At 40.1% G+C, this 27209-nt stretch overlaps 1 protein-coding gene and 1 long non-coding RNA gene across 3 annotated transcripts in view; one reads left to right on the forward strand and one right to left on the reverse strand.

The window, feature by feature from the left end:
- sort1a (sortilin 1a) overlaps positions 1 to 15204 on the reverse strand; it is a 59856-nt gene extending 44652 nt beyond the window's left edge. For both annotated transcript variants that reach the window (XM_048611945.1, XM_048611944.1), the window contains exons 1-2: positions 14840 to 15204; positions 6105 to 6164 (exon numbers count right to left, since the gene is read on the reverse strand). In XM_048611945.1, coding sequence (XP_048467902.1) covers positions 6105 to 6164; positions 14840 to 15040 — 261 coding nt within the window. In that variant the 5' untranslated portion in view covers positions 15041 to 15204. The remainder of the gene's footprint in view (positions 1 to 6104; positions 6165 to 14839) is intronic.
- Positions 15205 to 15294: 90 nt separating this feature from the next.
- LOC125486069 lies at positions 15295 to 22884 on the forward strand. Its single transcript, XR_007264754.1, has 4 exons — positions 15295 to 15344; positions 20550 to 20675; positions 20968 to 21026; positions 21136 to 22884. It is a non-coding gene; the product is annotated as an uncharacterized LOC125486069 (long non-coding RNA).
- Positions 22885 to 27209: the final 4325 nt, after the last annotated feature.

The raw sequence follows: 27209 nt of genomic DNA on the forward strand, positions 1-27209 counted from the left end.
CACAAATGAGGTTCAAAGACATTGATCTCTTCTCCCAACCCTATGTACTGAGGAGTGCAAACACACTCAGTCTGACATTCAGCACTTTCAATTCACTGCAGTTGCATAACTATAGAAAGCAGCTTGGTGAACTGTTGGTTTCTGAAAAAACATCCACCTAGCGATTGCAAACCTGGTAACACCAAGTAACTCTGAAAAACACAAATCAAGGGAAAAAAAAGACTTTTAAAAACCCTAATATTCACACTTGAATAGCAGGTCACCAAAGAACAAATTAAGACCACCAAAAGAATTTCATATAACAAAGTTCAGGGCTTCCTCAAAATTTATTCGTCTGATAACAATCATTTCCTGTTAAATCAAAGTACATGTCAGGGACCACTACTGTAGTCAGACAGAAGAATACGTATTGCAGGAAAGCTATGATTGGATATATCCACAGCTCAGGAGGAACTAGGATGAGGGAAGAGCATTTTAAGTCAGTTCTGTCATTTACTGCAAGGAGTTCTTGTTCAAGTATTTTTAAAAAGGTAAGAATCTGCCCAAAAGTACAAGTGGTTAGCATAGTATAAGAAAAATGGGATTAAATTGATGTCAAATCCCCAACATTGACAAATACTACTTTAGTAAAAACCAGCACTGAGCACTAAATGCATGGCATTGTAGACATGACAAATGGAGGAACAAAGCGAAGATTTTCAAAAGCTAAACTGTTTTCCCCACAAGCTTATACTAGCCTCTGTGCATGGAATAAGGGAATCTATAATTTAATCTATAACAAGATTTTTTGGAAAACCTGCAATACAGCTTAGTACCAACTACCTCATACTCATGTCTAACGAGTGCTAATAAGTTTAGAGATCAATACTCTTCAAGTAGATTAGCATAAAAATCTGGAGCAAGCCCTGGTTGGTAATGCTCAGTTTGGAGGCCACCAGGGTCACTCAGTTCTTGATTTTGTTTAGCCAAGACTGCAACATGGGCAAAAAAGAGCCCAACTCCAGAGGTGAAACAATAGTCACTACCTTTGACATCAAGGCAGTATTTGACAGTATGGCATCAAAAAACCTTATCAAAACTGGAGTCAACTGAAATCAGGAGGGAAAATTCTCCACTGATTGGAGTCATGCCCATCACAAAGGAAGATGAGTGTGGTTGTTGAAAGCCATTCATGTCAGTCCCAAAATATCATTCCAAGCGTTCCGCCCAACCAGCTTCAGTTATTCATGAAAAGAGCTTCCTCCATCATAATGTCAGAGTGGGGATATTAGCAGATGATTGTAAAGTGTTCAGCACCATTCGACTCCTCAGATACTGAAGCAGCCAGGGTCCATTCACGTCAAACCCGGACACTGTTAAGTGGGAAATGGTATTCCTGCCTCAAAAATGCCAATAAGCAGGTCAAACAAGAAAGTATCAAATCATCTCCCCTTGTCAATGAAATGGCATTTCCATTTTTGATTTAAATAGTATAGCCATACAGCCATGTGGCCATTGGGAGGTCCTGCATATCACTTGGCATGCTGATATATTGACTTCCACATACAGAAGTCAGTAGCACATCTGGGCCTTGGAGGTCCCTGCAGCAGAAAAGTAATTAAACAAAAGAGTTATGAAAGGGTCATGTGGAGGTTACAGAGCCATTTGGATAGATGGTGTATGTAGGAAAAAGGTAAAAATCTAGCAGATAAAGAATCTGCGAGATCTGAAATTGTTCACTTTTGCAGCAAGAATAGAAATGCAGAGTAATACACAAAACACAACTGTAAAATTCCAAGGTGCAGAGGGACCCAAGTATCCAGGGATGTGCAGGCTAGGTGGATTAGCCATGGGAAATGCAGGGTTATAGGGATAGGAGGATGGAACATTCCAAGGGTCAGTGTAGATTCAATGAGCTGAATGGCCTGTTTCCACACCATGGGAATTCTAAGATTCTATGAAGTGTTCTAGCGCACAACTCTAAGAAGTTACTATGCAAATACTGCAAGGAACTAGGGCAGCTATTAAAATGTTATCCTGAGAGGAACGGAATACAGGGGACATTAAACCGAGGCCCTGTTTGCTCTGTAATAAAATGTAAATAGATCCTGCAGCTACAGCTTCCTACAGAAGAGCAGGGTGTCCCAAGGCCAATATTTATCCCTCAATCATCACTAAAAACAGAACCTGGTCACTATTCTACTGCTGTTCATGACAACGTGCTCACTGCCAATTGACTATCAGGTTTGATACATTACAACATTTCAAAAGTGCTTAATTGGTTTCGTATTTAAAAGGCTTTGAAATGTCCCGAGGCTGCAAAAAGTGCTATAGAAATGCAAGTCTTACTTATTGGAAGGTCTCAGAGTTTGCTGAAACTGCTAAGTATCTGTAGCGCACAAGAACTGTTTAACGAACGTTCAGTTAAACCACTGTTTCGCTTCCTAGTTTCATTCTTCTGCATTATTAAACACAAACCAATAAAGCTGCAATTGGTATAAAGCTGAGAATTTTCTGTCAGCCCAAATATATTTCCTTTTTGTCACTCGTGAAAAAAATAGTGCAGCACTCACTTGGTACTGGCAAATTGATGTAGCAACTTCTGTGTCTGTTGTGGGACTCAAACCCACAGACTTTCCTCCTAACACTGCATCTCTCTCCTCCTTTAAGACACTTAAAACTTTTAAAAGCTTAGTGAAATCACCTGCGCCCACGATAAAGCGGCAAAATATCCTGAGGTGCTCCAGTGTCTCTTCTGGTTTGGTGTCAGGTTTTGTTTGAAGGTGTACCCATGGAATACCTTGGGGTATTCTGATGCTTTATAAATACAAGTTGTCGTTGGTACAGGAGGCATCCGTTCTGGGAAATCGATGCAAAGATGTGAACTGTTGCAGCTGCTTTACAGTCAGTCTTCTTTTATTGGAACAGTCCATTAACAGGTAGCTTAGTCACATTACACTAATAATGTGCTGCTGTGTCTACAGTAATTCTGCACAAACAAGGCCACCAGACAAAAAAAAAAAAAACAGGCTCTCCGAGCACATCGTAAAGATCCCTACATTTCAAGAAGTGCAGACAGAGTACATCTCCAGCTACAATTACAAGATAGGAGGGCTTGAGCTATAGGGAGGGGCTGAATAGGCTGGGGCTAGTTTCCCTGCAGCATCGGAGACCAAGGGGTGACCTTATAGAAGTTTATAAAATCAAGGGACATGGAGAGGGTAAATATTCAAGGTCTTTTCCCTAGGGTAGGGGAATCCAAACCTAGAAGGCACAGGTTTAAGGTGAGAGGAGAAAGTTTTAAAAAGGGACCTAGGGGGCAATTCTTTCACACAGAGGGTGGTACATGTATAGAATAAACTGCCTCTGGGAAGTGGAGGAGGCTGGTACAATTACAATATTTAAAATGGCATCTGGATGTACGTACGAATAGGAAGGGTTTGGAGGGATACAGGACAAATGCTGGCAAATGGGACTAGATTAATTTAGGGTATCTGGCTGGAATGGACAAGTTGGACCAAAGGGTCTGTTTCGTGCTGTACATTTCTCTGACCCTAAGAAAGGGTGTTATACAGGACATTAACGAGACCCACAACACAAATAATGTATGGAGCTTTGTTTCCTTATTTAGGTAAGGATGTGAATACATTGGAGGGGGTTTAGGGGAGGTTTAATAGACTGATAGCTGGAATGAATGGGTTATTCTTTGAGGAAAAGTTGAACAAGCTGGGCTTGCTTTCAGCGGAATTTTGAAGAGTGTGCAGTGCTCAGAGCATTGACTTTCAGTTTTGGAAGCTGCAGCCATGCATAGACTTCATAGGTCTGCACAGCAGTAAAGAATAATCAGAGGTAACATTAAGGGGCAAGTTGACTGAAGTATCTAACATCCTAAAAGACCTTAACAAGGTGGACATGGAAATATTTGAGGGCAAGTCCAGAACTAGAGGACACTATTTAAAACTTAGAGGTCTCCCTTTTAGGACAGAAGTGATAAGAATATTTTTAAGGGTTGACTGATTTTGGGACTGTCTGCCTCAGAAGGTGGAGAAGACAAGATCATTAAATAGTTTTAGGGCTGACAATTTTATTAGATGACAGAATCAAAGCTTATCTTAAAAAATGCAAATATGGAATTTAAAATAAGATCAACTATGATTTTATTCAATGTCAGAGCAAGCCCAACAGCCTGATTTATATTTAATTCATATGCTTGTACAATACTTTGGGGTTATCAATCAGAAACTGAACTGGAGTAGCCATGTAAGTATAGTCAATACTAAAACAAGTCAGAGGCTAGGAATTTGGCGAATAACTTACCTCCAGTCTCCAAAAACCCTGCCATCATCTATGATGCACAAAAGTCAAGAAGAATGTGATGGAATACTCTCCACTTGCCTACATGTGCCCAGCTCTAACACTCAAGTTCAACATCATTCCAGAGAAAGCCGCCTAATTAACTGGAATTCCATTCACAAGCTTCAACACTAAGGGACTGTGCACACTGCTGCAACTACCTACAAGATGTGCGGCAATAACTCACCTAGGTTCCTTCGACAGCAACTTCCAAACCCTCGACCTCTACCACCAAAAGGACAAATTGCAAGGAGTCACTACCACCAGCAAGTTCCCCTCCAAGCCACGCACCACCCAGACTTGAAGTTATATTGTCTCCTCTCCTCTGTCACAAGTCAATACCCTGGAACTCTTTCTGATAGCTCTATGGATACATCCCCAAAAACTGCAATGGCTCAAGAAGGCAACTCACTACATCCTCAAGGGCAACTCGGGAAAGGCAATAAATGCTGGTCTTGCCAGTGACACAGATCACATGGAAAAAAACAGCTAAGGCGCACAGATTTTACATAGCACATTTTGCTTCATCACTTCTTTACACCTGAAAATATTCAAATAACTTGCTTTTTTAAATAGATCCAGAGTTTAAGAAATTCTACATGAAAAATGGCTCCATTGGCAAAGTTAGCTTAAAAATGCAATTTGATTCATATGAGACTTGTAAAAGGGAGCAGAGATCCAAATCGTATTTAAAATGATCACATCAAGTAATAAACCATGAAAGTCTCGTCTATCTACTGAAAATATTTTTTAGGAAATCTGAACAGTCAGATTCCTGGTCTGTAATGCCCTATATTCAAAAAGAAATGTCATTTATTAATTAGCATAAGTTCACATCACTATTTGAATAATTTGTTTTCTTTTACAGCTTCCTGTTCCAGGGATTCCTACAAACAAACCAACTTTCAGTACCTCACTATTATGTAAGGGCTTTGACAATACATGTCTGCAGTCAATTTGTGGAAGTCGAACAAGCCTGATCTTATCCTCAATTATATGTGCACAGACACAGGTACCAGCAAGAAAGTTGCACGAAAAATCTGCAGGAAGAATTCTGACCATTTTTATCTGAGCTACAGAATGAGTTTAATCAAGCAAATCGTCAAGAAGTTCCATAGCCAGACAGTAGCAATTAAAAGAATCCAAAGACATAAACTCTAATTATTGGCACAGCTTCTAGAAATGTCTGCACTGGTGATTATAGAACCCAACTGCACTGGCACTAATTCTAGCACAATATTCTCTCAGGAGATAAAATTTCTGTTGTTTATAAAGGTAGTAATTTGAGTCCAGTTTATTATTATGGTAAGAAACTAGACTGCAGATTTCATGCAATTTTGAAGATCTAATCAAGATTGACTAATGATTATTCTAAAAAAAAAGCAAGCTTTAAGCCAAAGATAAACAAATCTGGTTAAAATATACTATTTAAATATGGGAACAGAAAGACTTTAACACACCAGAAATTCTCCTGCATTTTGAAAGGCAGTGTTAACCTATTTATTGATACAATATATATTTTAAAAATCTTAAATTTTACACCAAATTTAACTCTCACCTCAGAAAACCTATTTGCACACTCTGCAGAATCAGTTTAACATCCAAACACACTTCAAATTTTTCAATATAATTGGCTCAGCGATTATTCCTTTTTTTTGAAGAATTAAAGCAATATTAAACTTTGCTAATGTACAATTGCACAACTTAATTAAAAACTAATTATCATTGCAGTTGAATTGATTAAAGAAAAAAGGAGTTCACATAATACTTACACCAGTTCCATCTCCAACCCATGCTAACGTGACAGATCCACTCAAATCCAGAAACTCATACTGGAAGGAGAGGTGGGAGGAAGAAATCAGAAATCATATTTAAGCACTTATTATAAAGGACACACTCAGTTACAGAGCAGACAACACTCAAGTGTAATTATTACAGTCACCCAGTAGGCTTCAGTCAGGCAATAATTGTTTAAAAAAGATTTTTCTCTTGCAATTAGTGCATTGATGAGTTAATTTATACAACTTTACTTTAAAAATGAGTCATTGATGTGAAATAATGTCATAACTCCAATGTCATCTCCGTTATAACCGAACAGTACCTCAACATGACTACTATTTTACTAACAAATATAGTACATTGAATCATAGGTTATGAACCAAAATTTGCTACAGTTTATCAGCATAGCTGGTTCCCATCTTATGACTCTGGTAACAGAGCAGGACTAAATAAGTCAGAGATAGTAGGAACTGCAGATGCTGGAGAATCCGAGACAACAAGGTGCAGGGCTGGATGAACACAGCAGGCCAAGCAGCATCATAGGAGCAGCTCCTACGATGCTGCTTGGCCTGCTGTGTTCATCCAGGACTAAATAAGTGTTCAGTCTACCATGAAGTCAGGCAATCATCCAGCAAAATTTAGTCAATCCACAAAGTTAGTTATTGTGTTGAAAGTAAAAAAGACATTAACAAAGGAATTTTGCAACAATGTGTGTGCCATAAGCTACAGTGGGAACTCTGGACTGACCACAAATTAAGTCCAATCCATTGGGTATGGGAACAACAGGGTTAGGGACGTAAATTTTTGCTTTTCCCTTGCAGCCTTTCTACTATAAAGTTTGCCTAAGCTGTACAGTATAAATCAAGACTTGCCAATGGTGGCAAAGGTGCAAGCAAATGGTCCAGTTGACTATGATAAGACAGCCCCTAATCAAGGGAGCATCAGCTCTCCATTCATTAGTTGTTAGTGCTCGACAGTTGAACTGACATTAAAAAGAGAGTGTGGGAGATCAAAATAGCAAATCATTCTCCCATCACAGAGATGCAGGGCATTAAAACAACATGATCGAGATCAGAATGCAGCTTCTGATAATTTTATTCCACCTACCTGATTTTCATGCTTCGTCCACTTAATTGAAAAGCGATAATTCATACAGGAGTTCCAATAGGATTCCAAAACAGCTCTGTCCTAAAAGTGTACATCTAAACTTTTTTTTTTGAACAAAATCTTTTGCATTATTCCATAATGAATGAGATTTAGTGGAACACTGCAAGATAAGGGCAAAGGAAACAACTCCTTCCCAGAACTGCAACAGCTTAGTCTTGTCCTCAGCTTGTCTTCTTCCAGATTCAATGGATCATACCATAATTTTCACAACCTTCAGCCTGGTGGCATGAAAAACATCTCCGCCTCCTTTCCTCAACATTCTGAAAGGATAATCACTCTTCATCGCTCCTGAATCACTTTTAATACCTTATCTTCTCCCAATGCAGTTACAGGAGATGAAAATGATAATTGCTTTTTATCTCCTCCCTCCCCATCCATAGCCTCCAATATAAGGACTCAGATTTTGTGGGAGTAATGACAACAAAACAGTTGTGTTCTCAGTCATTACTTTTCTGGAAAGGGACAGGAATTTCTGGGTTTCCCACATGTGCAGTTAAACATGGAAATTGAAGGTGGTGCACGGAAGCTGCAAAATGCAGACTGGGCGACCGCGTGGAAGAATATTTTTGTTCTGTCTGCAAAAATGACCCTGAACTTCCAGTTGCTGGCCATTTCAACACATCACTGTGTTCACAGGCCAACATCTCTGTCTGGAAAACTGTAAATCAATATATTAAAAATAAAATATACTGAACAAATAAAAACTTATGTTGTTTTCAATCAAGATTGTGGCCAATAGAAAAGGGAATACAAACAGAAAACACTGGTAATACTTGGAACACTTAACAATACCTTTAGAGAGAGAAAGAGAGTTAAGTTGCAGGGTTGACACAAGGTTATGGGCCTGAAATATTACCTCAGTTTTTCTCCCCATAGATGTTGCCAGGTCTGCCGAGTATTTTCAGCATTTTTTTTTTTAAAAAAAGAAAATCAACATCTGCTCTTTTTGCTTGTGGAAAAATAGAATATGCATTTGACAAAAAAGGCATTTTATAATTCACAGAAAGTTCATTACAAATGAAACACTGAAGAAATAAAGAAGTTTATAAAGAAAGTGTATTAGCAGACTGGAAGAGTTCGGTTTTATTTTTCACAGCATGTGGGAATCACCTACCAGGCCAGCAATTTATTGCCTTTGAGAAGGTGGTAGTGAGACACCTTACTGAACTGCTGCAATCGTTGGGGCCCAAGTATATCCAGGATGCTGTTAGCAAGGGAGTACAAGGATCTCACTTGAATTGCTAGGGGTCTAATTCAAATGAATGTGGGAGGACATTCAAGTAACTCAGTCTGTAAACTGAACTGAACTGAACTGAACTATGTTCATTGTATTTTTAATACCTTTAACAACGGATTAAGTTATTGCAATTATTAGCATTCATGTTTCTTGATTCTTGCACAGAATCTTTGTTCAAAAAACAAACAAAATAATCAACCTTGCAGTCTGATTCTTTCCAAAAGTACTTAAGTTTTCAGATTTCAAAGAAAAACAATTGCTGGTTTCTATCAGGATAATAACACTTCACATGGTCTAACTGAAGCTATATGCAATTCCAGCATAACCTTTGCCTCTCTGTATTCCAATTAAAACAAGGCTACACTTGCATTCAAGAAGCTACTATTACTAACGCTCGAGGTTAAAGTGGCATGCCTTTAGGTACACTTTACAATTTCTTTGGAGGGTCCTCAATGTAACTCTTAATCCTGTTATTTGAAGGGGAAAATTTTGATGGAAATGTGGACAATGTGCATGGGAGTGACACAATTCAGATGTTCCTGAGCATTAGCTTGATGGGCCAAATGGCCTCTTTTCATGCTGAGAGATTCAAAAACATTTCACCACTTCAGTACCAGTGCTTCTCTAAATTAACTAGTGACAAATTCCAAAGGCAAATGGCCTTATAAAATAATCAGATTTGTTCAAAGTCTTGTCTGAATATTCTTATGCACAAGAGTCAAAGTATTCCTCAGGGTAGATATTTTCTAAATCAACCTGTTCAATGATTTATTACACACCTCAAACAGATGGAACTTGAACCTGGGTCTCCTGACTCAGAATGTCTTGTATACACATACCTACTTCAATTTTTGTCATTAAAAACAAACAGATGGTAATCAACTGTCAAAGAAGTGAGCTCATTCTGTTTAACAGGCAAATTCGGAGCAGGTATGTTGAATAATTAACTGAAAAAAAGCCAAGAAAAAAAATATACTCAATATGGTGGAAACATGTAATAAAACATTATCTGTGCTCTCCACAGATGTTGGATGACCTACATTTTCAGCATTTTTTTTATTAAAATCCAAATTTACCATAACTACAGTACATTGTACAAGTCATCACAACTGGGAAAACAAAGTTATGACCTGGTACTAAGGTCAAGAACAATCACCTATGACATCAGGAATTCTCACTTAGCAGCTATCATGCTCTCTTTATGGAATTCTTTATACCTCAGTACATACCTGAATGACATTGCAATAAGCCAATAATAAACAAACACTGGCACCATTTCATAATAGCCTGGTACAGGAAGACAAGACATTGATGTATCTATAAAATTTTGCTGCTGAATAAGTACATTCAACAAACAAATGAAATAATAGGGCAAAGTTAAATTGCTTAACTAAAATACTACCCACTAATTTATTAACAATGTTTACAAGTATCAGTTTAGTTCATTTGATTCCACTCCTACACTTCAGTCAGAATTTCCATAAGGACCTTTAGCACATAAATTAGCTGGCACTTGCTAGTTTTACAGAATACTTTTTACATGAGATACTAAGTTAACTATCTATTCTGGCAGTTCAGAAAGTCACGTCACTATTTGAAGAGAAAACAGTCTTCCTGGTGTCCTAACCAACAATCTTCCTCCAGCCAACATGGAGAAAAAGAAGTGTGTCTATTTAGTCAGTCATTCACTCTGTTTAGTGATCTTACTTCAAAATCAAAATCTCATTGCTTAATTGCCAATTTGGGAATACTTACAGGCATGAGAAAGTAATACAAAAAATTGTAAATTTATTCTTCACTTCTGAAAGAGCTGCATTCAAATTGCTAAACCTTTGCAGACAACTTCATTCACAGGCTATGTTCAATAGCTTTCTGTGGAGTATCCTCCAGTGTTGATACAAACTAATGAATAACCTTCAAGGACAAACAGCTTTTCTACAATTCAAATCCAATAGTGCAAAGTTTAGAAACCCAAGAGACATTTTGATCACCAAGCTCACCACAACCACAAAAACTGCAGCCTTGGATAATTCAATCCCTCAAGACTTTTACTGAAGGCAATGCCTCTGATTTAGTCTAAACCCTTTGGGAAGAAGTTCACAAGTTTGGTGATCAGCTTCATGCGATAGTAAAGCTATTAATTTAAAATATTTTAGATTCTGACAGAACAGTGATTGTAAAAAAAAAAGTAGCAAAATCAAGCCATTAGGTCTAAATACTAAGAAACATCAAACAAGTGAAACAAGATGTCCCGTGAGCCAGCTAGAGTGAGGTGACAATTTTTTGAAGCAGTATACACAGAAAGATGTACCTGCTTCAATGCAGCAGTAAATCCACTATTTGCAGTCATGTATCTCTTATCAGATACATCAAGGCATACACATTTGTTGCCCAGTTTAAAGTGAACCATGCTAAGAGCTTTGTGACAGAAATTTCAAATCGCACAGTTCAGTCGAACCCAGCAAATGTTACTCTGTTGAAATGTTGAAAACCATGTTTATTCTGCTTGTAGTGATTTATAAACTATTGACCTGCATCACCTATTTCAAGCTATATTACTGTAATTAATAATACCAAAAGAACTGTACAAGCTATTCTGCTAGCAATCCTCAAAAGTTCTAAGATGACCAACATGCCAAATACACTCAACCAATGCTGCTTTTCATTCACATGGCAATCAAAGTTCAGATACTTTTTGTTTTATTCATGCATGGGACATGGGTGTTGCTGGCTGACCAGCACATATTGCGTCCCCACAGCTGCACTTGAACTAAGTAGTTCGCCAGGCCATTTCAGAGGCTGGTTGAGTCAACCACATTGCTGTGGGTCTGGAGTCACATGTAGGCCAGACCAGGTAAAGATAGCAGATTTTCTTCCCTGAAGGGCATTAATGAGCCAGATAGGTTTTTATGACAATTGGCAATGGTTTCATAGTCGTCAGTAGATTCTTAATTCCAGATTTTTTCTTATTCAAACTTCAACATCTGCCATCGGGAGATGTGAATTCAGATCTCCAGGACATTAGCTGAACATTAAATACAATAGGTGGTATCACAATAAAAACCTGGACCACAACCTTAAATTTTGATCCATTTCCCCTGCAGAGTGAAAATCACAAACGGTGGCTCAGTGGTTAGCACTGCTGCCTCACAACTCCAGCGATCCAGCTTCGATTCCAGCCTAGGAGTAGTAGCATCTTCACCCATTTTATCAACAGCCTTCCCTCCATTGTAAGGTTAGAGATGGGGATATTTGTTGAGGATTTAAGGATTGCAGTATTCAAGAAGGCAGCTCATCATTACTTTCTGCAGAGCAACTACGAATGGGCAATAAATGCTGGCATAGCTAGCAACATCCACATTCCATGAACAAGTATTAAAATGACTGCACAGTTTTCAGCCCATTCATGACTCCTTGGATACTGAAGCACTCCATGTCCAAATGCAGCAAGATATAGAAAACATTCAGACTGGTCTGATAACTGGCAACTAACATTTGCAATACCCAAGTACCAGCAATGAATATCTCCAATGAGAGGATCCAAACATCACCTTTGACAGGCAATGGCATTATTTTCACTGAATTCCTGACCACCAACCTCCAAGCGGTTATCGTTAACCAAATACTGAACTAGATCAGTCAAGTGAATACTGTGGCTGTAAAAGCAGATCAGAGACTAGAAATTCTGCACTAACTCACTTTCGGACTCCTCAAAGTCTGACCACCATTTATAAAGGCAAGTCAGGAGTGTGACGGATGACTAAATAAAAACTGAAAGAACTGCGGATGCTGTAAATCAAAAACAGACCCTTCCTCACCAGACCCGAATGTTAACTCTGATTTCTCTTCACAGCTGCTGCCAGACCTGCTGAGCTTTTTCAGCAACTTCTGTTTTTGTGCATAATGAAATACCCTCCACTTGCCTAGATGGGTGCAGTTCGACAATAGTTGCTGGCCTAGTCAGTAACACTCAGGTCCCGTGAATTAATAAAACTGGAGTGACACGATGGCTCAGTGGTTAGCACTGTTGCCTCACAGCACCAGCGACCTGGGTTTTATTCCAACCTCGGTGACTGTGTGGAGTTTGCACATTCTCCCAGTGCCTCCGTGGGTTTCCTCCCACTGTCCAAAGATGTGCAGGTTAGGCGAATTGGCCATGGTAAATTGCCTGTAGTGTTCAGGAATTGCAGAATAGGTGGATTAATCATGGGAAAATATGATTTGACAAAAAACCCCAATAGAAATTGTTCAGAGATTGAGCTAAACTGTATTAAATTATGTCACAAGCATTAATAAATCATCTTCTGCCAATTTATGATTTTATATTTCCTATACTTTAAAAGGGAAAGTAAAGGAATAGCCAAACCACTTATTTAAACAAAGTGAAGTTGATCTTAAAATTTAAAGCTGGTTCTGACTAAGTGTTTGATATCATGGCTTTGAATCTATTCCAGTTTCCTCCACCTACCTTTTTTGATTACTGTATGCCATCAGTGCCAATATTAAGGCACCAGCACCAACTAGAAGTAGATTAACAACTGGGTAGACAGGACTTCAAGAAATGCATTAATATAATTTCTTAAAATTAGAACAAAAATAATTACTACTTCTAAACAGAAAGCTAAAATGTAAATAAACTTGTCAGCATCTCCCATAGAAGCAATAAGCTAAAAACATTAAAATAGCAAGAAGAAAAATTTCTCAGGTGAAAAGAGATGCAAAGGATCTCAAGCAAGAAGCACCGAAGATAGTTCAAGAAGGTGAACGTGAGTTCAGCTACACAAATTAGATAAATAGTAATTACATTATAAACAGTGCACCACAGAATCATGCAGTACAAAGGAGGCCCTTAAGCCTATCAAGAATACACCAAAAAAATAGTTATATCTGAGTACAGATTTAAAGTCAGTGTGGAGATGGAGGAGCACAGCAGTCCATACAGCGTCAGAGGAGCAGGTCAGTTGATGTTTTGGGTCGGTACCCTTCTTCAGAAATGTTCTTGAAGAAGGGTCCCGACCCGAAACGTCGACTTTCCTGCTCCTCTGACGCTGTCTGGCCTGCTGTGCTCCTCCATCTCCACACTGGGTTCTCTGACTCCAGAATCGGCAGTTCTTACTATCTCTAAAACTGTACTCATCCCACTTTCTACACTTTACTACTCGAGATGAGATGCCCAACTAGAAACAGGACATGAAATGCTATACTCCTACTTACACAAATTTACAACAGTTTTGTGAATGCAACAGAAGTGCTGCATAACTCACGAAGGGAAGTTATCAAGCACATACAATAAGAACACAGTTGCAGGATTAATTTCCCCTATATTTTCACTTTTCGTTAAAGTGTTATCAGCATTGATTAAAAATTTAAGTGATGTTTTTCAAACTATTATATCCAAAAAAGTGACTTTTCATATTTGCTTCATGTAGCTTAACTAATTCTGAAAATTTAAGAGTTTGGATTCACAATCTATATTTATCAACACACTCCTGAAGCCTCACTGTCACTTAAATTTCTGCTCTCATGAGTGCAGTTTTATTTTCAGCATCATAAAACCAATCATGAGAGTGTGGATATTTAATTGTTATCATTTTATAAGAAACTCCAATAAACATCTCTCCCGAACTTGACGGTAACCAAATTGGACGGCAGGTTCCCAATAAACGGTGGTTTGAGAGAATCCAAAACGCCTAATTAAACTACGGTAAACGGGCTGGATCTGAAAGCTCAGGAGAATACCAATTAAAATCTTGACTTGCCGTTTGAAAATTACATTCATTAGGGTTCATTTTTTAAGGCCTGTTTTGGGCAAAGACTGCAGTGAACATGTTTACTAATTCTGATGCACTGAGCGCTATTTTTAAAACTACACTGACGCTTTACGTTTCTCCCTTCCTCCAAGCAGCACTGCGCCTGTTCCCATGTGCCAAGGAAGGCAACTCGCCACTACGTTCTCCAAGGCAATTAGGGATGGACAGTAAATGCTGGCTCACATATAACGATTGAATTAAAAAAAAACTTTTGGGGATTTGGGGAGAGGTGGAAAACAAGCGTTGGGCATATTCGTGATAATTGTTAAAAAGGACAAAACTCTAACACAACCTTGTCAGGTAAGAGAAAGAAAGGAGATACTCTGATGAGCAAATTCAACGGATTGAAATACGTGGATTATTTCAGTTTTTGTTTTATTAGGATGTCCACACGGAGGAAGGGTCACTGGACCCGAAGCGTTAACTCTGCTTTCTCCCTCCACGGATGCTGATAGACCTGCTGAGTTTCTCCAGCATTTTCGGCTTTTTGAACAGGACACACGCTGCGACTCACCTTGTGGGTGTGGGCTGTTAAATTCCTCTGGAATCCTTGCCAGTGTTGGCAGTTAGTGGTGGTGGAGGAGATGTTCCTCTTGTGCAGCCTCTGGCCGCTGCTGCCGAGGAGCTGCTTCCCGAGCGCCGCCGCCTCCGAGAGTCTGCCCTGGAAAGCAAACACGGAGAGGAGCAGCAACAACAACCCCGCCACTGCCCTCATGGTTTAATCTTTTTCCCTTCTTCTAAGCCGGTCAACCTTCAGATTTAAGGTTGCTATAGATAAACATATGTACGTGCAAAATATCAGAACGAAATTACAAAACACCACGACATTCCAGCCCCCGCAGGTTTAAAGCACCAACAACAAACTGACACCCGCCCCACCGGACGTCCCGCCCCTGGCAACGCCTTCCGCCAACCAGCATCGTGCCCCACCTCTCCACGCTGCCTATTGGCCTCCCGCCCTGTCAATCAGTACACGTGACCTCAGGCCGGTGGAATCCTGGTCCTTCTGCTCCCTACAGGTGCTCGCGTTGGTGTTTGCTCCTTCCACACAGAATCCTGGATGCACTGTCACGGATTCAATATTTACCTTTCACCCTCCGTCAAATGTGATCGTTCCTTTGGAGATAGTAGGAACTGCAGATGCTGGAGAATCTGAGATAACAAGGTGTAGAGCTGGATGAACACAGCAGGCCAAGCAGCATCAGAGGAGCAGGAAGGCTGACGTGTGTGCGTATACGTGCATATGCTTGAGAGAGTGTGTGTGTGTGTGTGTGTATGAGACAGGGTCTGTGTGAGTATGTGTGTGTGAATGCCTTTGTGTGAGAGAGTGTGTGTGCATGTGTGTGTGGGTCTGTGTGAGAGTGTATGGTGTGGTAGGGTCACCTGTAGTGCAGCATGAACCCAAGATCCCGGATGATGCCATGTCATGGGTACTGAACTTGGCTATCAGCCTCTGCTCGGTCACTCTCTGTGTTGTTGTGTGTCCTGAAGTCTGCCTTGGAGGACATTTACCCAAAGATCCGAGGCAGAGTGTCCTTGACTGCTGAAGGGCTCCTCCATTGGGAGGGAACATCCCTGCCTGCCGATTGTTGTGTGGTGTCCATTCATCTGTTGTCGTAGTGTCTGCATGATTTCACCAACATAATATGCATCGGGACATCCTTGCCTGCTGCATATGAGATAGACATTGTTGGCTGAGTCATGTGAGTATCTGCCATGTACATGGTGGGTGGTGTTCTCACGTGTGATTGTAGAATCCATGTTGATGATCTGACATGTCTTGCAGAGGTTACCATGACAGGGTTGCATGTGTTGTAGTGGATGTTGTCCTGAAGGCTGGGTAGTTTGCTGTGAACAGTGGTATGTTTAAGGTTTGGCAGTTGTTTGAAGGCAAGAACTGTAGGTGTAGGGAAGATCTTGGCGAGGTGCTCATCGTCGTCGATAATGTGTTGAAGGCTGCAAAGAACATGGCGTAGTTTCTCCGTTCCCAAGGTGTACTGGATGACAAATGGCACCCTATTGATCGTATTCCACGTCTGTCTTTTTGAGAAGGTCATTACAGTTTTTCACTGTGGCACATCGGAACTGGCGATCGATGAGTTGAGCATCATATCCCATTCTTATGGGAGCGCCCTTCAACACCTTCAGGTATCTGTTGCATTCCTCCTCATTTGAAAAGATCCTGTGTATGTGTAGCGCTAGTCCATATGTTTAGGGTGGAAGCTAGAAAAATGCAGCATCGTGAGGTTATCCTTGGGCTTGTGGTAGAGTGAGGTACTGAGGTGTCCGTCCTTGATGGAGACGCATGTGCCCAAGAATGATACTGATTCTAAAGAGTAGTCCACGGTAAGTCTGATGGTGGGATTAAACTTGTTGATATCACAATGTAGCTGTCTCAGTGATTCCACAGCATGAGTCCAAAGGAAGAAAATGTCATCAATCTATCTCGTGTATAGTGTTGGTTGGAGGTCCTATGCAGCAAAGAAGTCTTGTTCAAACTTGTGCATGAAAACGTGAGCATATTGGGGGGCAAATCTGATTCCCATGGCTGTTCCATGTGTCTGGATGAAGGACTTGTTGTTGAAAGTGAAGACGTTATGGTTGAGGATGAAGTGGATGAGTTGTAGGATGGCATCTGGAAATTGGCAGTTGTTGGTGTTGAGTATTGAGGCTGTTGCAGTGACGCCGTTGTCATGGGGGATGTAGGTGTAGAGTGCCAAAATGTCCATTGTGATGAGGAATGTTCCTAGTTCGATTGGTCCGTGGGTGCTGAGTTTCTGTAAGAAATCTGTAGTGTCGTGACAGAAGCTGGGGGTTCCCTGTACAATGGGTTTCAAGATGCCCTCAACATAGCCAGAGAGGTTCTCACACAGGGTCCCATTGCCTGATACAATGGGACATCCACCTGTATTGGCTTTGTGTATCTTCAGAAGCAGTAGAAGTCTCCAACGCGAGAAGTACACAGGATGGGAGTGCATAGGGTACTCTGAAGGACGGGATCAAAAGTACTGATCAATCTGTTGAGTTCACGAGTGCGTTCTTTGGTTGAATCGGCAGATAGTCGTGTATAGTATTTCTGGTTGTTCAGTTGTCTATATATTTCCTTACAGTAGTCTGTTCTATTCTGTATGATGATAGATCCTCCATTGTCTGTTGGTTTGATGACAATGTTGCGATAGGTCTTGAGAGCATGGATGGCATTGCGTTGTGCTTGGATGATGTTTTGCGCTACCTTATGAGCAGGGCTGATGAGTCTGGCATTCATGCATTCCCTGGCGGCTTGAACATACATGTCAAGCCCAGGGCAATGGCCCTCCAGAGCGGTCCAATTCAACTCCTTCTTTGGCCACTCCTCCACAGATTTCTCCGTCGACTGTTCTGGTTCATTTGTTGTCTCACTGGGCTCGCTGCTGTCATCTTGGAAGAATTCCCAGAGTCTCATTCATCTGATGAATTCCTCTGTGTCTGCAGGCAGACCAGTGGGTTCCATTTTGGTGGTGGTGCAGAAATTGACCCCTCAGCTGAGAAATTCAATTTTGTCTGGTTGAAGGGTGTGGTGAGATAAGTTGATGATGAATTTCCCCATGGTGGTACCATATTCAACTGTGGTACCAGGGGAGGCTTGGTTACTGCTGGTGGTAATGCCAAGTTTCTTGTTTTGTTTCTACTCTTTAGAATTAATCTCATTCTTGGACACGTGCATCTCCATCAAGGACAGACACCTAAACACCTCACTCTACCACAAGCCTATGGGTAACCTCATGATGCTGCACTTTTCTAGTTTCCACCCTAAATATATTTTAAAAAGCCAGCCCCTACACTCAAGCCCTATGCATACACAGGATCTGTTCAGGTGAGGAGGAATGTGACAGACACCTGAAGATGCTGAAAGACGCCCTCATAAGAACAGGATATGATGCTCAACTCATCAATCGCCAGTTCCGACGCGCCACAGCAAAAAACCATAATAACCTCCTCAGAAGACGAACACAGGATACAACCGATAGGGTACCATTCATCATCAGTGCGCCCCAGGAGTGGAGAAACTACACCATGTTCTTCACAGCCTTCAACACATTATTGAAGATGATGAGCACCTCGCCAAGATTTGCCTTATGCTTCCACTTCTCGCCTTCAAACAACTGCCAAACATTAAATATACTGTTGTTTGCAGCAAACTACCCAGCCTTCAGGACAACATCGACCACAACACCACATCCTGCCATGGCAACCTCTGTAAGACATGTCAGATCTTTGACATGGGCACTACCATCACACATGGGAACACCACCCACCACATGCATGGCAGATACTCATGTGACTCAGCCAATGTTGTTTATCTCACACACTGCAACAAGGATGCCCACATTTGTGGTATATTGGTAAAACCATGCACATGGTATGACAGCGAATGACTGGACACAATCGCCAGACAGGGATGTTCCCTCCCAGTGGGGGAGCACTTCAGTGGTCAAGGACATTCGGCCTTGGATCTTTGGGTAAACGTCCTCCCAGGCAGACTTCGGGATACACAACTTCACAGAATCGCTGAGCAGAGGCTAATAGCCAAGTTCGGTACCCAAGAGGACAGCCTCATCCGGGATCTTGGGTTCATGTTGCAATACAACTGACCCCACCACACTATACATTCTCACACATACACTCACACACATGCATACATACACACATGCACTCTCTCACACAAATATCTTCACACACCCACACAGGCCCTCTCTCATACACACTCTCTCTCTCTCACAAGTACACACACACACACACGCACGTATAAATCAATAGGGTGAATTTGCATTTGCAGATTTGTAATTGCAGATACATTCTATTTTGTTTAAACAGCACACAATTTGTATACAATGTGGCATTTTATAAATTCCTACTTTGGAAATAAAACCAGTCTGACTCCAAGTTAATACACAGGCAGATTCTGAACAAGGCCTCACAAATGCATTGTCTTACCTGAGATGTCATCTCTGGTATACTGACAAAATCTTTAATTATCTCGGGGCAGTGATTTGAAAGAAATTCTGGGATTTGCACATTAATCCTATTAATTGATTAAAGATTTAACAGCCATCTTAGGTTTGTTCAATACATTTGCATCAGTTCTATCACCCTTTGATCTTTTGCCTTTAAATTCTGTGTCTGATGCCACCTCTCTCACTGACACCTGAAGAAGGAGCAAGACTCCAAAAGCTTGTGTCTTCAAATAAACCTATTAGACTATAACTAGTGTCATGTGATTTTGACCTCATATAATGTATGAATAGTACTGCTATCCATTCAATGGCAGCCTTCCACCTTGTAAGATAGTGGCTTGCATTGTGATGGTTAACGCTTACTTAAGCATCATTGGTGTCGGTCAGGAGGCAAAATCTAACATGGCACTCCATGCTGCATTTGCTGCAGTGGAAGATCGTGAGCTGAGAAAGTGCAAGATACTTTAGCATTGAGAGATAACAAGGTGTAGAGCTGGATGAACAGGCCAAGCAGCATCAGAGGAGCAGGAAAGCTGATGTTTCGGGTCTGGACACTTCTTCAGAAAAAATCATTAGCATCAGTTTTCTTTGGGCTCTCTTAGTCAGTTGAGCTTTTTGTTTATGAACGCCTCCAATCACCCTTTAAACAGTTGTCCTCCAAAGGTTACAGTCATTAAGAATGCCAGTCAGTTATCCCTGTACATATCAACCATTTTCATATCTCACTTGCAAGTAGCTATGTAGCCAGGGTACAGATACACAGAAGGTCATGACCCAGTACCAGTGAGCTGCAAACAATGTTTCCCAGTATACGGTTGTCATCTATCTGATGAACATAGTTGAGCTAGCAGCGGTACAATTGGCTTACTGAGGTTATGATATCACAAGTGCAGCAACAGTGTCTATCAATCTTCAGCGCTGATGGAGAGTCATCTAGACTCGAAGCAACAGCTTGCTCTCTCTCCATGGGTGCTGTCTGATCCACTGTGATTTCCAGCATCTGTTATCAGTACAGATTCTAGCATCTGCAGTAATTTGCTCCTCTATTAAGCTCTGTTTTGTTTAATATTTATGAATGCAATTCATGACATCTGAAACCCAATTAAGGCACACAGCTAACATATTGAACAACATGGATCTAAGATGCAGTGACAAAAAAAACCAAGGTTAACAGCAAAGTAACAGTAATACAGTGAATGGTTTTATGTGTGAAGTTTGGTTCCTTTTCAGAAATTCACAGCCTGATTGATACAACACCATTGCAAATAGTTATGCAAAGCAAGTTACCAGTTTGCTAAACAAATGGATACAAGCTGAGGCAATGGAAAGATTGTTGCACCACTTCACATGTATCAGGTAACTATACGTTTGAGTTGTAAATTACCCAATTTGACTACAGTAAAATGAAGGAACAAAAACTATATTCTATAAAGTAGTGTATGTTCCAGATAAAATGTTGAGCCTTCCTTAGGGAAAAAAATCCCTTTTGCAGTTACCGAGCTCCTGCAATGAAGTTGCAACTTGTATGTAAATAAAATCATGGAGCCTATAAATCTGGTCCTTTCTTTACAACAGTGATAATGCAATTATGAACTGCTTTGTGGAACTGATATGCTAAAGAGTAGTCTCATCATGTTATTGTCATCAGATTTGTTTTCCAGATACCCAAACTAATGCTCTGCAGATATGAGTTCGTATCTCACCATGGTAAATAGTTGAATTTGAATTCAATTAATAGATCTGGAATGTTCAAAAAAAATGCTGGTCTCATTGTTGATTGTTATAAAAACCAATCTGGTTCATTAATATTCTTTAGGGAAGGAAATCTGACCTCAATCTGATCTGCATCTGACTACGGACCCACAGTAATGTGGTTGACTCTTAACTGCCTTCTGAAATGACCAAGCTACCTACTCATTTCAAGACCAATAAAGGATGGGTAACAAGTTCTGGATCCTGCTATAAATACTCAGATTACTTGTAGGAATAAAATAAAAAAAAACTTGTTTCTGTGCACCAGCTTAACAGTAGGTTTCAACAGATTGTTAAGTTTAACTTATTTCAAATGGTGTTGAATCGCATGAACAGACAAAGGCTGCATATATCACTACGTATTCAAGTTCTTGCTTGATAGCTATTTTGAGGTATGGACCCATACTTTTGGGAGCTTGCAGAATGAACAGTTAACTTATTGGAACAGTGAGGAGGGTTCAGAGATGCTTCAGTGTGATTTAGACATTGAGTGACTGGACAAATACATAGCAAATGAAGTATAATGTGGATAAATGTGAAGTTATCCACTTTGGTAGTAAAAACCGGAAGTTAGATTATCTGAAAGGCAATCAATTGGGAAAAGAGTAGGTGCAAAGAGATCTGGATGTCCTCGTACACCAGTCACTGAACATAATCGTGCAGTTGTAGCAGACAGTGAAGAAGGCAAATGACCTTCATAGCAAGAGGATTGGAGTAGAGAAATCTTGCTGTATCAGTTAAGACTCTATTCATTGAAGTTTAGAATCACGGTGGTGGATGTTCTCATAGAAACCTATAAAATTCTAACAGAACTGGATGGGGTAAACAGAGGGTGGATATTCTTAATGACCAGGAAGTCCAAACCAGGAATTACAGTATAAGGACATGGGGTTAGCCATTCAGAACTAAGACGAGAGAGTGGTCAGCCTGTGTAATTATCTGCCACAAAAAGCAGTTGAGGCCAAAGCATTGAATGTTTTCCAGAAGCAGTTAGAAATAGTTCTTAGATCTAAAGGGATCAAAGGACATGCAGAGAAAATGGGCAGAGGATGCTAAGTTGGGTGATCAGCTATGATAATATTGAATGGCAAAGCAGGCTCAAAGGACCAAATGTTTAACTCCTGCTCCTATTTTCTATATTTCTATTAAGTGCTGGGATTCAACTGGAATTAGGTTGTTTACATCTTTTTGAATCAAAATATGTTTTTTGACAGAAAAGTTAGCCAGAAAATACGGGTGAAGTAATTGAAACTGTAACTGAAGTAAGAGAAGTAGTTGATTGAGGAAAGGAGATATCAGAAGGTCAGAATTCTGAGATGCACGAAATCAGGAATATGTGATGAAGTTAAAAGTAGTTTGTTAGGCACAAAATTATTTTAGGTGAGAGATGACACAAGAAGAGAACCTTTAAATATAAAACAGTAACATGAATAAAGAGTAGGAAATCAGAAATTGTTTGAACAATAACTGGAAGTTTTCTTTTAACAAAAGACAGTGATGAGATTAGTGATCAGGTAAGAAAAAATAAATACTTTGAGACATTATTCACGCATTATTAAGAAAACATTGGATTGGAAACCACCAGTTAAATTTGATGATATTATAATGGGTCAAGAAGCAGACAAAGAAGAGCATGCACATAATGTGATACGACACTGGTTTAAAGTTAGGAAACTGATGGAATCCATCCGTGGTGGTCAGAAAGTATGGAGTGCAAGTCATCAAACTGCAAACCAAAGAAGATGCATTGGACTTTTTTAAGCAAACAATAAAAAGAGCAAACTGCTTTTCAAAGCTGTGAATAAATGCTCAATCACGAATTAAAAACTGTTATAATTTTGAAACAAATAGCAGTGTGTCATCAAAGTTTTTGGACCTGCATGTTAGCATTAAGTATTTCATAGATTTACGTGTGCTCAGAGACATTTCAGAATGAATAATTGAATAAAAAGGAGCAGGAATAAGCCATTAAGTCCTTTGCCCACTCTGCCAATCAATGTGATCATGGCTGATCTACCTCACAACCATTATCCTGCACTGTCTCCATATCCCGAGATGGCTTTAATATGTAGAGATCTATCAATCTCAGTCTTGAACATGCTCAGTCACTGAACTGGACTAGCCATTTGGGGCAGAAATGTCCAACTGTTCACCACTCTCTGGTTGAAGGAATTTCTCCTTATTCCAGTCCCAAAAAACTTGACCCTTATTCTGAAACTGTGTCCCCTGATTCTACACTTTCCAGCAAAGGGAAACATACTTCCTGCATCTAACCTGTTGATTGCTGTAGAATGAGAGGCTTTGCCTTTCGTGACCTTATCAAGTTTACCTTGATAAGAAAAGAAAAGAACAACATTGTAAAAACAGTCAGTTGGTGTACTACAAAAGCCAGAAGAAATTTTCAGGTAAGAACTATATTTCAAGTGGTAAGCATTTAATGGCTGCTGCAAACTGCATATAAAATCACTTACAGCAGAGCTAGAGGTCACATGATTCCAGCAAGCCACTGAGTACACTAAGTATAATGACATCTCTTCAAACATTTTACTTTTCATAAAAGAAAACGTGATATTATTTGGGGCGCCACAGTGGTAAGCACTGCTGCCTCTCAGCACTGGGGACCTGGGTTCAATTTCAGTCCAACCGCCTGTGTGGAGTTTGCACATTCTCCCCATGTCTGCATGAGCTTCCACTGGGTGTTCTGGTTTCCTCCCACAGTCCAAAGATGTGCTGGCTATGTGGATTGGACATGCTAAATTGCCCATAGGGTCCAGGGATATGCAGGTTACATGAATTAACCATGGGAAATATAGGGTAGGGGAGTGAATCTGGGTGGGAGATACTCTTCAGAGAGTCAGTGTTGTTGGGCCAAATGGCCTGTTTCCACACTGGACGGATTCTATGATTTCCACTTGTAAATTACCCAAGTTACCCAATATTCAGAACAATAAAGAAAATGATCATGTATTAATAGAACTCTCTTAACTGCTAGTCAGTTCTATTTTGTCAGTCTTTGCACATGCAATGTGTATACAGTCTTTAAATTGCACAGATCTCCTAATGGTATACATGTGCAATATCATTGATTGTACCTCTGGCATCTACTTATTCCTGGGGTGATGTTTCTTCTCCAAGGAGTGCCATTTCCATGGCAAGTGCTTTTGCTGTGGTATCTGTCCTAGCTGATCCATTTCCGTAGCTGGACTGTTGCTTATTCTGTACTTGATGCAGGTGGTGAGATCACATCTTCCTGATTAGTTGCCTGTAGTGACGGCATTCTTTCTCTTATTGTACCTAGATGTTTGGGGTTGTGACAATGTATCTGATATTTCACATTAAATGCATACAATTGAGGTGACAAACACACAACACTGATCCAAAATTACCATGTGGGTGACTTTGATTAAGAGTGTTGAATGTTTGCATTCAGATTGACTTTCCAGTGATCAGCTCTAGCAATAACTTGGCTGTTTTATCAAAGTGAAGCTTAGCGTTCTGTCAATCTGTCGATTTTGTCATTCAAATCTGTCACTGCCTCTAGCTTCTGTGGTTCTTTCACTATTGGAAGAGTAATTTGGGTGTGATGTGACATTACTTTTTGGAATGAATAACCTTCCAAATGTTCACTAGGTGTACTTCTGCACTAAAGGATTGCCTTATTCATGTCTGTGCTGGATTTGCTCATTTCTTTCTTATGCCACTGGTGATTTTCACTGCAGCCTTAACCTTTCCTTTTGACTGAGGATTGTGTGGAGATGATGTACGGTGTTGAATTTCCTAATCCTTCAGGAAGCATGTGAATTCTTACTCATGAATTGAGGGTCATTGTCAATCATCAGAATGTTTGGAATTCCATAATGACCAAAGTGTGCTTACAAGCATTCTACAATCTCAGTGTAGTGTTACACTACAGCTGGTCTAACTCCCAGTAGTCAGAATTGTTGTCAATGGTGACAAGATAATCAATTTCTGAGAGAATGAAGTGGACCACTCCTAGTTTAATTCTGTTTTGGAAGCTGCTTCTTGTTTTGGCCTCCAATGCCACTGCACATCCTTAGCAGTTACCTAGCACAGAGGTTCACACTCTGATGGCAAATTAGGCAAGAGCTTTGCTAAATAATTCACAAATCCAATAAATTGTTGCACTGCTTTTGTATGTGTTGGTTGCTACATTTCTGCTACTGCTCTCTCCTTAAGATCCGAGTGAATTGCTTTTGCTGTCATTATATTGGTCTATGTACAGGCCTTCAGGCATCTTCATTTCTGCTTTTTTACTTGTTAAACTTCAGGTTAGTCTGGTGAGCTGTCTCTTGCAGTGGCATTATATTCTGATTATGGTCTTCAATGGCTTCTTCCACTGTGTCTCTACTTCCAAAGACAAGCAGATCATTCACAGTAGTTGCCAACCTAGAAAGCCACTGGCTATCATGTGTTGTCTGCATTCATACTCATTGGAGCAGTGGAAATGTCAAACGGCATACACAACCTTCTGTATCTGCCGAACGGCATGCAAAATGTAGTTAGAAAATTGCTGCTTTCACCAAGCTTCACTTGCCAGTGACCATTCCTTGCCATGGCAAGTTGTGCCAAAATTTTGTTAATAGTTGGCATGGGATTGGATAGATCTCTTCATAGCTTTATTGAGATCCTTTGGATCAATGCATAATAAGTATTTTTTCATTTCTACCATGCTACTAAGCCAGTCTGTAAGACTTGTCAGTTCCTTGATTACTCCCTTCTTTTCTAGCTTCTCTAACTTGTCTTTCAGACTGGACACACAGGTCTGCAAAGGTCATGATATTGCACAAAGTCTATCTGACACTTCAAACTTACTTGAGGCACTCCTTTTGCAGTCATCATTCTAACAATCGCAAACTGTTTAGCACCTTTGGACCTGACAATGCCAACTTGTTATATGGTGTACTATACTGATCCATCAGAATCATCAACTGTTCACTCTCCAGCAGCCATCTTTATAGAAAATGAGTTTCTCCAGCACTTTAGCCATCTTTATGTATATATATGTTTTGCCTCCTTCTACCAATGCAAGGTATACAATGTGATTCAGCTTCTGCATGTAGAGCACTGCTTTGTCCATACTGGACATGTTTTCCTTGCTTTTGAGTCAAGTCTTCCATAATGGTTTCATCCTGCCCTCAGGCTTCAATCTTTCTTCTAAGCATTTCTGCGATTTTTAAAAATTTAACCTACTTTTCTAATCAACCTGTTTAGTGATGTTATTACACACCTCTGGAGCATATGGGACTTGAATCCAGGTCTCCCAGTCCAGGGGTAGGGACATTACCACTGCTCCACAAGAGGGCCCCACTAAAAATATGGAATGCTTCACAAATTTGCATATCATCCTGCATTGTTCTAATTTTAGTATATGTGCTGCCAAAGTAAATATCTATTCTCTCTTTTAAACATGTTTCTTTGGATTGTCTCTTAGCATAATGCCTCATCTGTTCTCTCAATAACATGCACTAACTAAAGATTACCACCTCAGAAAGTCTCCACATTTTGAAAGCTTTTTTGAGAGTAACTTTCTTTGTTTTCAGCAGATGTGCACTCATAGCAGGATCTCTCATGTCAAGGACTTTCTTAACTTTGATAAGATCAGCAATTTCATAATTTTGCCACTAAGCATGGAAAAAATTCCAATGCTGTCTCATACCTCCCTTCATTTCCACAGCTGTAGTAAGTGGAAAATGCATAGCTATTTTGACTCACCCAGTAATTCAAAGCTGCAGACTTCTAATTTAATTTACTTCTTCCATGTTATGTCTTTCAGTAGCTCGTTCTCTTACAGCCCTGAAAGTCCACACATTTTAAGCAATGTGTGTTTGATAGCTGCATAGATATTTAGAGTAGAGGTCAAAGTCAGATGACCACAACAAATCTGCCAAAATGCTTAAGTACAATTACATTTCTCCAAACAGTTCTAGTCACTCTTCTCTGAAGTTCAATTTGGAGTAAATGCAATTTCAGTGCTGGTGGAAAATAGTTTAGCTTTTCATCAAAACAGCACTTAATAAATTAGAGTTAACATTTCGAGTCCAGTGACCCTTCCTCATTATCTGAAGAATATATGTAAATACAGGTCCTGACTTCAGTAGTATTCACTGCTGTTAGCAC

This window comes from Rhincodon typus, chromosome 25 (assembly GCF_021869965.1).
Source record: "Rhincodon typus isolate 14 chromosome 25, sRhiTyp1.1, whole genome shotgun sequence".
NCBI lineage: Eukaryota > Metazoa > Chordata > Chondrichthyes > Orectolobiformes > Rhincodontidae > Rhincodon > Rhincodon typus.